This window comes from Trachymyrmex septentrionalis, unplaced genomic scaffold (genome assembly GCF_001594115.1).
Source record: "Trachymyrmex septentrionalis isolate Tsep2-gDNA-1 unplaced genomic scaffold, Tsep1.0 scaffold6, whole genome shotgun sequence".
Lineage (NCBI taxonomy): Eukaryota > Metazoa > Arthropoda > Insecta > Hymenoptera > Formicidae > Trachymyrmex > Trachymyrmex septentrionalis.
The window spans coordinates 1,726,744-1,743,525 of NW_017305778.1; the positions used below are offsets into that span (position 1 = coordinate 1,726,744).

The following is a 16,782-nucleotide window of genomic DNA, read 5'->3' on the forward strand; positions in this document are numbered from 1 at the left end:
AATATCTTTTTCACAATCCCCTTTTGTCTTGCACGATTTTCAGCGTGAACGAGGCGAGTGCAGAATTCAATTACGATGTGCACAATGCGCGATGCACATGGATCATAATTAAACGAGTTTATCCGGCGTCTCCGATCTTCGGATTAATTAAATCTTTCAAATTGCCCGTGATTATCAGGAATGTCTCATCGCGATCGTTAATTACAAAGTGTAAATAAAAGTTAATTAACCCCGGCGCGGTGTACGGCGTCCAAAGCCCGAAATCCGATCGAAGAAAAGCTCGGTTTGTGGAATCGGAGCTCTTAATCAGGTAATCGGGCATTTTGTCAGCGTTCCGCGAATTCGATCTGCGACGTTTAATCGCTTAATCGAATTGGACGGCGCGAGATCTGGTTGGCGGTATATCTGGGAATCCAATTTTGCGGTCTGCGTTTTGCGGATTTGATTAAAGTACCCGTTGGACACACGTTGGGAGGGAGGGGAAGGTCCGCGAGGTGTGTCTCGCTGTCAATACGTTTGCGTAAAATTACACATATATGATTACGATATATATATATATATATATTTATAGCGTCTTCCCAGACGAATTTTTAGTGGTTACCTACGATACTCCGGCGTCGGTTCACGGTAGCTTTACGGACGAGTTCGATAAAAGGGGGAAAAAAAGTACGCGGTGTAATTTATCATCCAATTACAAAGAATTCACGGCAGCTAGGTGGAAGTAATACACTTGACGCCGACGGCGGATTATCGCGCTTCTAAAAATATCGTTCCGCAGCGAGGTAATATCACAAAAGCAGTAACCGGAATACATAATACCCGCGCTGCATCGTTACGATATATACCGGTGTATATTTTTAATACGTTCAACGTGCCTACACTCGCGTACCGGTCGAACGATCGATAATTGAAGAGCTCATGCAGATAGGGCTTTTGCATAGGATAAACGTTTTTCGGAGATAAATTTAGTTTTATGATTTTAGGACATGCCAATTTTACAGTCTTTTATAACTCAAAATGACTATTCTACTAAAATTTAAAAAAACACACGTACAAATTTAAAAAAGCAAGCATTATTCCTTTAAAGATTAAATCGGTCTACTTCCTTCTTTATGCGAGCGACCCTCACAGCGCTGGCATTGACGAATTATAATTTTCTTCGTACTTGCGAAAGTTTGTGAAACGAAAGTTTGTAAGTAGAAGAGTGCCTGTACTAGAATTTGCATACTTTTTAAATGTATAATCCCGTTTTTAGGACGACAGATCGTGGAAGCCATCTTTCAATACGAAAACTTGTGACGTGTCTACACAGAGAAAACGGTTTTATTATAGAAATGTCTGATAATTTAACTAGATTCGTATCTGAAAAGAGTTTCATTAAATTGTTAAAATAAATATATACAATGCTTAGGGATGTACAGTCTCTATAAAAAGTAAGTGAAATATTTATACTTTCCATACAAAAATGAATATTACATACACATGAATCAAATCAATAAGATCAATATTATAGTTCAAATAAAAATTTTTTCATTTTATTATACAATATTTTAATTATTTTTTAAAAACATATTTACTTCTTATTGAAATAATTTTGATATGGGTTTTTTATTAAAATTTTTTTATTTATATTTCTTATTCAAATTTTACAAATTTGCCACTTCACTTTCTATGTTACTTTCAAATACGATATCATTCTCTTACTTTAATAGTGATAATTATAAAAAATTAAGTTTTTTAGAAAAAAAGGGAAAATATAATATAATTTAACAAAAAATTATTGACTATCAAGTAATATATTCGATAAAAAGAATATATTCTTAGAAGTATAACCATTCAATTTTGTCATTTTCTTTATATAACCTTTAAAAAAATTATCCTTGTTGAGTTGTGATGATTTTAATATCCTACAAAATTATAACAAATCTGGAATAATTTATCAAACGTGATATAATTCGAATATCCAAGCCGTTTATATTTGATCAGTTAAAATAAATAAATTCAAAATAAAATAATTTTTTTTAAATTTTAATCACCAAAATTGTTTTTAAACGTTCTCTGTCAAAACTCTCTTTTTTATCTACAAAAATAACACAAAATTTGTCACTCTCATAGAAAATGTTACAATCTCTTTAAAAACCTTAAGAATGACATAATGCTATTTGACAAATAGACTGTGAAGTTAAATTAATTTACTTTTGATGATTGATATCTAGAGTAATTTACTTGATAATAACTTGAAAATCACATTTCTTGAATTGTGTCACTTTTTTAATTAAGAGAATGATAGAAAAATCTATAGTTTGTTCATAATGGTTTCATTTTGTTAAAAATGTATACGATACATCTTTGAATGTCAATAATGATGCTGTACAAAATTTGGACAATCTAACAAACATTGAATCTTACATAATTTGGTCTAACAAAATTATATTTAAATGTATATCTAACTAAATTTATTTTTAGATGTATATTTAACTGCATATATTTAAATACTCTAGCAAAATCTTTCTTTCCGTGTATTTAAGATCGTTTTAACTTTGTCTCCTTTAGCTTTCAACGAATTCCTTTCTCCAACTTTTTAACGGCGTAAAGCTTAACGACGCATTTCTTCAGACTTTTCGAAATAAATTGCATGCGTCGTAAGCGAATATCATTTGTCGCGGCTTTAATTTTTCCCGTTGACGTCGCCGACGATTACGTTGTATTATGGCTTCTCTAATGGACGAATGGAGGAAAAAAGAGTGACGCAAATAAAACGCGTGCTGTCGATGGTCACCTGATTTAGTGCGGCCTGCGATTTATACTTTTGCACCCGCCCGCACGTAACGCTGATACATTTGATCCTGCGAGTGTATCGGTTCGGGGTGTCCCTGCACGTACGTATGCACATATATCTCGCACAAAGTGTATGCGAATGTATGTACGTGCTCGCGCTCACGTATATACCAAGACTAGCGTTTCGACATTATCGGAGGAGCTACGGCGGGCTCCATGGTTTCAGAACATTCTTCCATTCCTCCTGGAATTTCTCATCTTCCGCGTTCTACTGGAGCCCTTTCTTCCATCTGGCAGATTGCTTCCCCAAAGTGCTATATTTTGTACTTTCTCACTTGCGAGCTCTCTTCGCGCGAAACCCCCTTTTGCCAGACGGGAAAGATAGCACACCACCGTGATGTGTAACGTGCATGAAATTTGCATATTTTTAAAAAGACGAGCACGTGGTTTGCTTTACGGTGACGTACGATCGTTTGTCTTTCTATCAACGCTTGCATAAATGTACTGCGAGTACAAGCGGAGACAATGCTTCGAGAAATATGAATCGAGAACGGATTGCACGCGTAAAGTACGTGATTTTCTCTATATCTACCACGTGTCAAAGGAAAAATGCGGTAGAGGACGTAAATGCAACTCCGAAAATTAAACGTGACTTTTTTCGAGACAGATATACTGGCGAATACTGCGCGAAATTGTTTTCTTCAGAAACGCCATTCGACGAGGTGGATTCGACACTTGAAAAAAATATCACGCGAAAATGTGAAACAACGTATGCCGGAATTACAACGAGCGTTTACATTTTTCCGTGATATACCTTGGCCTTTTTAATCAGCGATGAAAAAATCCCCGTGACACGTGGAGAGGGAAGGCGGGAACGGGCTGTCGGTTTCGTACAATCAGCTGTCCGTATGTATGAACGTACATATGCGTATTTTATGTTCATTTGCATATGGATGTGCACGGCGACATACAGTCGTCGACGTTCGGGGTTACCGAACGGAGTACGTTGGTCGGGGTAGCGCCGGACCGACATTTTTCCATTCCAGTTGGAATTTACCATCCGGCGCATCTTCCTCGTGTTCCATCATCTTCCCATCGGATTTGCGTTACGCTTAGACAGCGCGCATTGTGACAGCGGAACGGCGAAATCCAGCAGCAAATATTTGCTCACCAAATATAGGAAATTTTCTAAGAATTCGTCTGACGCGTATACATCCTCGCAAAATAAGACACATTAAAAATAACTGGGAGAGAGATAGAGAGATGGAGAGATGCTTCCTTTAAGCGAACGTTAAGAAAGAAACAATAGCAACTGAGACGGTGAAAAGCTATGGTAGAAATTTTACATTATTTAAAAATGAAAAAGAATTCGATATATTCTGTTAGAGTGCAGGAATATGCACGGAATTTTCTATACAAGATCATCCCCAATCTGTTATATATTAAGCAAAATTTGCTTTAATCTCTTCCATTTCAAACTTCTTCGAATAACGCTCTATCAAAGGTTTCATTGAATAAATATCATAAAATATTTAATATAATTCTCATCAATATTGCTTAATTTCGTGTTTGATTGAAATATTCATTTCGATTGCCTCGAGTAACTCTATTTATATAATGCTTGCGGAGAAACAAAACCATAATGACTATTTCCCGTAATATTAAACTTGATAAAATCGTCTCTGTAATATCCGTCTCGCGAATATCTATCTTTTCTTAGAAATACACACGACAAATAAAAATCAATCGATAAAGCGAAGCTATTTATCGGGACTTTGTTCATTTTTTCTTATTTTTTAAGTGTTGCAGATTCATTGTAATTGCCGTTATCATCGACTTTTTCTTTTTTTTTCCAATTTTTGCATGTTTAAAGAAAACTCTATCAAAATCTTACATTTACGATATTCATGTCAAAACATTATGATTATAATAGCTGCAAAAATAAATGTAATAATAAAAATACCTTTAGGGGAAAAAAGCGATTTTTTTTATTAAATTATATGGCGGTATCATAAAATTAACGCAAAAGTGGATTTTCTACAATTTCCATTTAAGCTTTAAATCTTAAGCCGTATGTAATTGACCAATCACATATAAAAAGAATATTGATTATGATTGGTCAATTTCTTACGGCTTAAAACTTAAAACTTAGATAATGAACTTATTATAGAAAGCCTATGAGATAATACGACATAAACATTAACAAAAATCTCTAAAATAAGAATATATCTAAAACACATCTTAATCTTTTAAAATACTTGACAGATTTTTAACTTTTTTCTAATTATCTCTTTTTGATTTTTATCAAAATTTCAATGGCTCAATTATCTTTTTAGTTTTTAAAAAAGAAAAGTTAGTATATTATTCTTATTTAATTCAAATCTTTTGAAAAGCAAATACAAAATGAAAACATGACAAGTTCAGTGGCTGTAACAATTTGTTATTGCAAAGTGGCAACGAATATGGAACAAAGTGGCGTACAAAATTTATCGTATAAATGTGATTTTCGAAACGCGCCAAATAGTACACTGTATTTTTACCAATACAAACGTATTCGATCATCATCAGATTTTTTTATGGCATCAATAAATTTGTTCCGTGCTGCGTGAGATATTCGATCCTCTATGTGGAAATTCCCTTTTAAAAATAGAAGAGAACCGATACGAGAAAAACGTTTTTCCCTCGGATCGATCTTATTACATTCTTGTTTTTTTTCCAATCCTTTAGGGAAACATCGCACCTGGAAAACTCAACTGTTCATCGGCGGATCGTCCTGAAATGGATTCGACGAGGTCGAAAGATGCTTCTTACATTGGAAAAACGATTGCTCGTTTCCCGGATCGCACTTCTTCCACGCGGTCTAAAGTGCATTCTAAATTTTTGAGAGAAAGAACACGTAGCGAAGATGATGTGGAGGGATGCATGAACGAAGCGCGGGATGGAAAAATGACGATTCCGGCTTGCCTCCGAATGTCGAGGGATCTCGAATATGTTGAGAACTTGAAACGGGAAATAGGTACACAATTCGACAATGAAAATTTAATGCTGTAGCGATTCGCTCGGTTCCAGACGCTCCGAGAGACGTAGTGAACACGTGCTGCAGACGACACATTTCCAAGGGCGACATTTTAAGTTATATTTTTATTTTCGTGAATATCCATCAGCATGCGAAACATGCGAGACATAGAGATTACAGGAAAAGGTCGGCGCAGAGTGCGGACGCGGATAACGGCCGGGAAAAAATTTCATAGAATGAATCTAAAAATCTGTTTGTACGGATGAGGGAAAGAATTACTGTGGATTTTGTCTCTATAACTTTAAACATTAATCTGTTGGAGAATAGATTGATATAGCGAGCAATTATGCAAAACTGATCTAGTGCCGAGCAACACATTAATCTCTGAGCGAAACTCGGATTATCAAGTAATATGCCTGGCATTAAAGGTTAAGTGGAATATTCGTTATAATTTGGGGTGGATAAATTTCCCGTCGGATGAAAAATAGGGAGCGTTTTAAATTGATGGCTTTCAAAAGTTCTTCTGCGGAATGTCGTTCACATATTTTTCTGAGTGGCGAAGTGCCGACCAAACGAACTCAATCGAAAGTATTCCAAGCTCGGAAGTATCGAGCGGAACTGAGGTCAAATCGCGCTGGCACTTCGCCAAATGTATCGTCGGGCGAATTTTCATTCTCGCAGGCCGTGATGGATTTAACGTTTCGCTAATAACTTATGCATTCTTGATTTTATCGCTGCATTCACGAGCCCGTAAATGGATGGATGAAAATACGAACCTTCCGCTGTGGTAACGAGGACCATACTGTCTGCATGCTTGTTGACCAATCGACGAATAAGATCAATCTGTTCTAGGGCCAGCTGGACCGAGTCGAGATGCTGCGACGAGCAGGGCACATACGCGGACCAGAACTGCAACGATAAAGCGGAAATGTATGTAAGTTAAATCGCACTTTAATTTATTGCTTAATCTTTAAGTGGGTAGGTGGAGCCACAGTACTTCAGATATTGATTTCGTTAAAACTTTGTTCTGGGAAAGGAAAATAAAAAGTATTGCCTAGATACCCAGAAGTTTTCAATATTTTTTATTCCTTAAACTTATAAAGATATAACTAATGTAAATTTAACTATATATAATATATTGTATTATATAATAAAAAAATGTAACTACACTGAAGAAAATATTAATTTTTAATAAACATTTGTGTTTGAATAGTATTCAGTATTTCCCAAATATAAGCATACAGTTATTTTTGATGCAAGAATTATTAATTTGACTTAACTATCATTTTTTTTACTGAAAATATTTTTCTTACTGCATAAAACAAACATTTTTTGGAAGTGTTCTGAGCAGCTCATCTACCAACTGCGATATCTTTAAATTACCTACTTAAAAATTAAGGATTAAAGCACACAAAATTCATAAACATAGCATAGCTAGTATAAGACCTGGACCAATGAGCATGTTATGTAAATGAATATGGAAACTTTATGTTGGATGTTCATGAGTCCAAACGATCTTATGCTATGCTTATACATTTTGTATACTATAGCTCTAAAGCTTTTGTTCATTCACCATTATTATTTAAGATAGTGACGTTAGAAGAGAGAACACATAATAAAAATTCTTGCAAAATATATTTGAGTAGAAATCATTTTCAATGAAATAATGTTTCTAATTAATAGAATAGACTTACAAAATATACAAAAAACTGTCTTTCTGTTTCGAGAAAAAATTAAATCATATTCATTTCTATATGGTTTTAACAATTTCTGTATGGTTTGACAATTTGCTATACAGTGAATATAGCTTATTTTGTTTTTGGTTATGTATAATGATAATAATTTATTTTCAGATATATGGTCATTTATTAATTAACAAAATAAATTTTTGATATATTTTACAAGTTAGTTTTATCGATTGTAACCCTAGTAGCAATTTATTGGCAATATTGGTTAAATATATGGCATGTGTTGGGGGCGTATAACTAATATTAAGTCAATATTGTACTAATAAATTGTATTACTAGGGAAGTGTTGTTTTATTGAAACATATTTCCATTTCCATGTTAATATATTTTGCAAAAATTTTTATTGCGTATTTTCTCGCTTTTAAAAATCTGATATAGTAATGATAAGTAAATAGGAATCTTAATCTACATAAATATGTTGAACGCGGTGCTTCTGATTTTTTAATATTTAATACGCACACACATACACACAAAGATCATATAATATATTGATATTTTCCTGTAATTCATGTACAACAAGCAAACGTAAACGTAAAACTAATTATTATTTAATTATTTAAAAAATATGTAAATGATACCACGTTGATATCACGTTGAACTTTATGGAATTTATTATGTTAACGGATATATTGTAACGATATTGTAATATAAAGTAGGTTGTTCTTATGCTAAAGCTAAAATCGATAAAAATGGCGCGATTTATTGCAACGGATTATCTTTATTCAATATTGGCTCGCGGGCTTACTCGCGTTTAAAACACGATGGCATTCGTATTCTAATTACAAGATATTTCTGACACATATAATGCTCCGCTTTAATCCAGTAGCATCTGATAACGCTAGGAATAATTAAATGCGTATTACGATAGTCTACAAACGTGGGAGTAATTTGCATTTTAAATGGTTTGATATCGGCAATGATAATAAATAACGAAAACTTTAAGGATCGCTTTGCAATGCATTCAAAGCAAGAATAAACGGCTTGGTTCAGAATAATTTGAATGTTCTGAACGTGTCTCTCCTAAGGTTACGCTCCATGCACGACATGTACTTGGCGCTGCAAAAAATAGCAAATGCGACTTCAAAAAGCACGCGATGCGAAGATCGTGATTTCTATTTCTCTTCCCGTCACGCGAGATCGTCATGTACAGCGATATAATTAGTTTCTTCTACTTACTTTTCTTCGTTATGACGTCCGTTTGACATTACTGGAATTTATTCGCATTTTTTAGATGTTTATCATTTGTAATCAAATAAGTCAGTCCTTAGATTTCTTTCACTATTAAATTCATAATATCAAATTATACCCAATTTGTGTAGCAATAACCGCGGAGGCTTATATTGTATAAGCATTTTATTTATATATTTGATTTATTCTTGGGGCCACAAAATTCTTTTTAGTTTTATTTTTATTAATCTAAAGAGTTTATTTTCCTTAATTTGTTCTTTTTAATGTACACTGTCAAATTTACAATATCAAATAGACCATATTTGAATTATTTTTTAATCATTTGTATAGGTTGTCACTGCGCCTATTCAATATGTGGTTAACTCAAACAATGAAGTTAAACAATTTAAATCAACAAGATGTATTAAATTTAATTTTATTATTTACTAAATATATACATTAATGTAGATTGTTTATTAACTACAGAAATGGATTGATTTAAATTTTGGCGTACATGGAAATTAAAAATAACAAAATATTATTTAACTCAAGAAATCTGTTGTGCAAAACATAAACAAGAACAGTTGGATTGGATCTAAGTGCTTAATAATGTTTAGATAATGATTATTAGTACAAATAATATTGTTAATACAAATAATACATGATATTTAACCATAATTAAGTCGTTAAAAGATTGAGTTACCTTTGATATTTAATAGTGTTCTCCCTTACCACATTTTATCATACTGTTAAATTCATAAAATGAATAAAATTATATTCATATTGAGTTATCTTTAATTATTTCTATAGGTCGCGGCAAATAAAGGTTTTAAGGGGCGAAACTCTTTATAAATATATAAAACAATGTTTTAGCTCTTTTCGTTATATTTCAAAAATTATTCGAGATAGCAAAAAATATCTAATACAAAAGTTTTATAATAAAATTATCTCTAGTTATCTACATAAATAATAACTTTTAAAAAATAATTTTGAAAATATTAGTTTATAAGAAAATTATTTTTTAAAAATATTATTAAAGATGAATAGAAATAATTTTACAATACAAGTTTTATATAAATTTTTAATAATATTTTTAATTATTTTTTAGATGTAACGAAAACGTTAAAAACTGCTTTACATCTACAAAAAGCTATTTCACCCCTTAAAATTATTTATCTGCCGCTATGCTCTTTTCTAAATTCATCTGCTCATGCAAATACATAAAATCCCTTGTAAGTGCATATATTAATGGACGTTGTTTGAATCACAGAAATGAATTGATTTATATTTTGTCACACATAGAAGTTAAAAATAACAAAATGTTATTTAACCATGGGATTGAGTTATTATTGCTCCTATGATATTTAACATTGTACAGCCTGTACACATATTTCTCTTGGAAAATGAGAAAACGCGATTAAACGAAGTTAATAAATTTTTATCAAGAGGCTGCTGGCTGATGTCCCGTCGGACGACACTGTCGGAACTTGGAAATGAGAAACATTAAGTTCTTGCGCCCGGTCGGAACCGAGGCTATGGTTACTTCGGTGCGAATTTTTCGCATTATGCACAAGTCGCGCATCGCGCGTCGTCGCGTCGACAGGAAGTTTTATTTAACAACGCGGACGAAATTTATGCTCGAAGCGTGAGGTTACCGTCGCAGTGTCATAAATCAACGTACACGGAGGAGGCGCGAGAGCACTTCCGCTTTTTCTCGTCATGCCTTCCCCCCTCCCCCTCCCCCCCTCCTTCAATGTCTGCCACCGACAGAAATTGCACTGTGAATTGCAACGCCGCTAATAGTGACGGGCTTTAATCGCGTGCGATACCAGCAGTGGTAATTACTACGTTCGGGACGTCTGTATTTCGAATACTTCGGCGACTTCTTCCGCGAGACGGCTAATTGCGATGAGTAAATAATTCAACGGCAGCAGGAAGTTCAGCCTATGCTTGCGGTTTAATGGTGGTACGCCAAACGGAAACGGCGAAACGGCAGCTTCTAACTTTAACTTCTAATTACTTTTGTATATAGCTGAAAATCTACTTGCGGCGAAACGATCGGAAAAAGAAAAGACGGACTTGTCATTATCGAACGAGCGAATGGATAAGCATTATCATCCAGGAATATAGTCACCTGGGATGTCTTTATACTTTCACCTAGCAACGAAAAAGTATGAATTATGACATACATATTGTTTTAACATATTTCTTTTTTTAATAACTATTTTTAACGAATCTTTAAATAAGCGATTCCATCGAAAACTCGCAATAAAAGATTATTATTCCCAGATAAATGGACAAAATATTAACGGTCTTTTATAATTTTCTTACTTTTTTATACGAGTATATGACATACGTACACAGATAAATTGTTCACATTGAGTTAAACACTGTCCTGAGTTCGCAGTTATCAGCAATCCCAGTTTTAAACGAATCCCAACTTCAAACGGTGGAAGAAACGTGATTTTACGAGATTACGAGAACGGAGCTACGTAATCTCGCATCAGAGAAAATGCAGGGATATTAAGCAGAATATACTGACATCTGTATTAGCGCACAATCACCCTTCATTCTCTCTTCCTTTAGATATTGTAAGAAAGTAGTTACTACGGTATTTTAGGTCAGACGTTCGCAGAACATGTATATGTACATGCGTGTGCACGTGTATACGCGAGATTTCTTTTTCCCTTTCGCACCACTATCTCAGCTCCGCACAAGAACGAGCAGTAGTCACGGTGAGTTTTAGGTCAGACGTTCGTAAAAATACTCTCTTCTTCGTGTATAGAACGTGTCGCGTCTGCGATTCCACTTAAAGGCGAACTGTAAGAGCTGCGCTCTTATATACGTTTTAACAATTTTGTGGCTGTACGATGCGAGCTGGCTATTAAGAGGGCCGTTTTAACTTATCCTGTGGAGAGCATTACGCGAACAGCCGCACATAAAAATCAATTAAAAAAATTGCTTTCTTTTTCATCGCGCTACTTTAATTCTTACATCTGGTGTTGTGTAAATTTTAACCGTATCTGATATTATATATAGTATCGCTTATACTCTATTTTTTAAAATATAAAATAATTGCATATTATTCTTAATTAAATTTTGAAGCAATTTTCAAGTCACTCTAGAAAACTTCCATTTACATTTAGAATTATAAATAATAGAACATTTTATAAGCTTTTGAAGGAACGTCATAGTTATATTATCAAACATTTTCAAATTTAAATATTTTTTGAAATTTGAAAATTTTGAGTATATAAAAAACTTTGATAAACCTGTAAAAATTATATTAAATTTTGAGTAAAACTATTTTTTATTATTTATAAATATAATCAATTAATACTTTAATTAAATTGTACAAAACGTAACTTTAATTTAACATCTGACATGTATTGCGTATTCCTATAACTTAAAAAAAAAAAAAACATAAATCACAAAATAATATAACTTTTAACATATTATTGCCCAAAATTTTTAGAAATTTCGACATTTTTAAAGTTTAAAAAATTTTTAAAGTAACAAAAGAAAGTTTTCAAAATTTTTAAGAATTTATAATTTTAAATAATAGAAATAAAAACACTTTTGTTATACCTTCAAAATCATTAAGTTAATATGAATGTTAACCCATATTACAAAATACAATAATTAATAAATAATATTATAATGTTAACTATATTACAATGTTTTAACAAATAATTGCAACGAAACGAAATTAATCGATCATTCAAAGGTATTCAAAATAGATGACAAAATGCTTTTATTTAATAATAATAATTCAGGCGATAATAATTGGTACATAAGCTGTTTGCTCTGCAATTCTCTAAAATTCTGAATGTTTAGTCGAAAAATTGATATTAAAGAAATTTGATGCGAAAAAAATGGCCGTTAAAATTTTTTATGTTTAAATATCCAATCAACACGCAAAAGATAATTTGTTTTTATTGTCATTTATTCAGTTATTGAATGTAAAAATATATAATGAGAAATCGGGACAATAATGGAAATTCAATTTGATCGCAGTTATAAAAAAAAAAAGGGAAATGGAAGTCGTATTTCGCCGTTGGCTTTCCAACTTCTCCATCGGTCTCCCTCCTCCGTACCTAAAATTCCGAAACAACCATGCGAGACTTAAATTTCCTTCCGTCCGTACGAATTGCTTCTCTCACGACGAAGACGCCGAAAGTGTAACGTAAATTTCCAGCGAGAATCTAGCGACGCGATAAATCAGGATGCCTCGACTCATCTCAAGTTAGAATGCACTTTCGCGATTTGTGATGTGCCGGAAGTGCCGAAGGTTTCTCAAGATAGACAGCCCGAGGGTTCAAACGAAAGTACTCGTCACACGTATTCTTTGGATTCTGCGACGCACTGGTGTATTGTGTGTGAAAAATTGTAGCGAGATCTTTTGACTTTCTTTTATACTAGAAATAGAGTGCGCGAGCCCTTCTCTAAGTAAATAAGATCTTTCTTGAGGAATGCTGGAAAAATGCTGTATACAAAGACTAATAGACCTCGTATAATATCCAACAGCGAAATTTTTATGTTATAATGTTGGAAAATTGATGTCTATAATCTGTTCTGTTGTTGAATTTAAAAAGTGGTCGTTGTACGAAAGGATGGAAAATCTCGTCTATACCGTGATGCCGTCTAAGACTCTATGTAAGTCGACGGCACGCGATCAATGGTAAGTAACCTTCCGCTGCCGGATACCGCCAGCTCGTCTGAATTAACCAGGGCAGTGATAGATCGAGGCGAGCCTCGGTTTGGCTGCTGTATACATTCGATATATGCGTTATGTACATGTTACATGAATGTGTACGCGCGTTCGTCCCAATGGACATAACCGAGTGGTTATCCCTTTCGTCTTGACGTTGGTAGACTGAATATCTTAAGGGATCTGTCGAGGTCGAAACATAGGCAACTCAAGATGCATGCTGTATGATCCCTTCCTTTGTAGAAAAGTACTACTGCATAGTAGTATTTTGAAGTACTACTGCACTATTACACACATTACAGTAAGTGCGCAGTAGTGTTGTAGTGCAGTAATATCTCAAAATACTGCGCATTAGTAGTGTTCAATAATACTTTTCTACAAGAGTTCAAACATATCTTTTTTTTAATATTGAAGGTTCCAACGTAATATATCTACTGTTTAAAAAAGCATGTTTATAAAATTATATGTTAATAAAGTAAGAAAGTTAAACAGCCGAGAAACGAGCAATGAAATCAAGAAGTATTAATATAATAAAAAATAAAATTTAATATCAAATTGTTGCCAAAAAATAATAGGACGTCTCAACTACACAGAGCTTTTATCGATTAACGAAATTAGTAGAATATAAAAATTTGAATGTTAAGGATGTATCAGGTGTATTTTTACAAAATCAGATGTAATCTCTATAAAAAGTGACTAAAATTGAAAATTTATATTTTCTATATAAAATGAATATTATACACATATAAAACGATTTAATATTTACATGTAAGAATACAGTTTTATAGTTTGATTGAAAATTTTCTCACTTTATCTCAATTATTTTTTAAAAATATATCTATCTCTTATTGAAATAATGTTGACCCAGATTTTAAGTCACCGCTAAACTTTTTGTATCGCTTTCAAAATGCAATATAAAAAAATTTATAATTTTTTCATTTTGAAATTTATAATTTTTTTATTTTTTTAAAAAAGATGCGTAATATACTTATTATTAATATATTCTTGATAATTATTTTGAAGCCATTTTGATATACATTTTCAAAGTGCAAGAACGATTTTATTCTATCGATGTCTATTTTTGCATTTTAATATTGAAGTTTTTATATTCTACCGATTTCGTTAGCTGATGAAGACTCTGCGTGATTGATATCCTATTATTTTTTTACAATAATTTAATTAAATTATTACTTATTATCTTAATCTCTCTTTTTTACTCGTTCTTCTAATCTTATTACTTTGCTTTGTACAAGTTTGGTTTTCATTTCATATTATTATTAATAAAATTTCAGTTATTAATAAAATTAAACAAAATCTATATAAAATCTGATTGGACAGCGTAATACGATCACGCATGCTTCTATTATTATTAACGACGTTCTACGCGATATTTCACGTTATGCGCCTTCTATACGATATAATTACAAAATTCTCGCGTCAGTGGCATTCCGATTTTAATTGCATTATTAATTGTTTCGTATAAAAATATCTGATATCTTTGAAAAAGTTTCCGCGTAATTATCCAACCATTGTTGCGTTTGGGTCATCAGCGTAATAATTTTTCCTCGTTATTACGCCATGCCTCGGAAACCTCGCGCGATCACAGATTGGCATTAATTATGAAAAATTACTCGTAACGCGCGGCGGTATGTTGCACGTGCGCGCATCGTAAATACAGTGCGTTTTACTAGCATCTCCACTCATTATGCATGAAATTAATATTCCATTTAATAACATTAATGATTTCATTACGTTGCAACGGTAAATGGCGCGCATTTACACGTCTTCTCATTAGCTCGGTGGATGCTCGTTTGGCTTCTCCCCCCTCCTGCTCCCCCCTCCTGCTCCCCGCCTCGCTGGAAGATGAGCGGATACCTTAACATTAAAGCAACTAAGACCTCGATCCTTTTCAAAGGTACCTTATTCCACGCTGCACTTTCACGAGGGCACTGATTTTTCGGATTCGTGGCAACTCCTTTCTTGCCGCTTACCGCCTCGTTCGCCGTAAGCGCGTTTAGATAACGGGAGCGTTTAATAGTTGGGGATCATCCCGAAACTGTCTTTGCTAACGAGAATGATTTCTCTCTCGAGAAATTTCCTTTCCATCCGACGAGGAGGCGCGACGTATGGATATATAGGGCGATCTTCGACATTACCCTTTCATCTGACACGACGCGACGTGACGTCACGTCGGGACCACGAGCTCGATTTCTGCATCCCGCCGCGCCCGTTCGACTGCAAATTGCATTGTAACTGAAAATTTCACGGGGGTTTAATCTCCTGCGATGTATTATTTACTTACTCCCTATGTAGCACGTGCGAGCAACAGCTCCGTTAATTCGTAATGCATTTTAACGGATTCCGCACGCAGCCCTCGAAAAAGCCCGTTTGAAAAAACGTGGATTTATCCAAAGTTATAGAGTACTGACCGCGCCATCCGTGTGTAAAATTGGTCGACAAAATGAGAGAGATAGAACGTGAAGATAGCCAGTCTCTATTCTATTTACTCTTTAAATCTGAATCAGTGATATCATTGATATCAGTGCCAAGTATGACACTGAGTAATTAATGACTATCCACTGATTCAGATTTAGAGAGTAATTAATTACAATTAGAAAAAGAGAGAGATTGGCCGTCTTTATCTTTCTTCTCTCTCATTTTTATTGATCACATTTGGTGTATTAAATGCGGTCATTTATACTATTCTAGAGTGGTGCACATTAAAGATTGCTTTATATAAAGTATCTAAATGTAATGGCATAATATGATAATCACCTCGACTATAAAATTATATATATATATATATATTTGTTAAATATGATGTGTGTTAACATAACAATGTCGTTATTGAGTATTTAATCGTTTCAATTAAATTAATACATCTACATATGTATATACTGTTTTATATTTAACTTCGTTAATTTCATGCACAGCAGCTTTTAGTATACATTAATCGAGTACATAATACATACTATATAATTAAATTCGCTATCAGATGTGGATAGCACAGTTCCATGTTCTATGTCTTTGGATTTATCATCATGGAATGGTAGAAAGGTGAGAGGGAGAGAGAAACGCAGCGCACGAGCGGCACCTCGAAAATGAATATCGGTATTCGCGAGACCGAAAATCCCGTAATCCTCCTTCCAATTTAATCGAGATTCAATGCATTTAAGAACGTATAGCGCACGTGTGTACAGGTCACACTTCGTCCTCGCCAGGTCGCATTCGATATCGGGCTCTTAAATGGATTCGCGCGAGATATTGTGCGAGTTTATGACCAGTATACCCCGCTATTACCATGCTACTGAATCACATCGTTTATTTAACACGAATCAAAATTCTCGTTTAAACACATCGCG

At 33.6% G+C, this 16,782-nt stretch overlaps 1 protein-coding gene across 1 annotated transcript in view; it reads right to left on the reverse strand.

The window, feature by feature from the left end:
- LOC108752345 (dipeptidase 1) overlaps positions 1-16,782 on the reverse strand; it is a 108,588-nt gene that overhangs the window by 63,850 nt on the left and 27,956 nt on the right. The window contains exon 3 of the mRNA XM_018493134.1: positions 6,571-6,703. Coding sequence (XP_018348636.1) covers positions 6,571-6,703 — 133 coding nt within the window. The remainder of the gene's footprint in view (positions 1-6,570; positions 6,704-16,782) is intronic.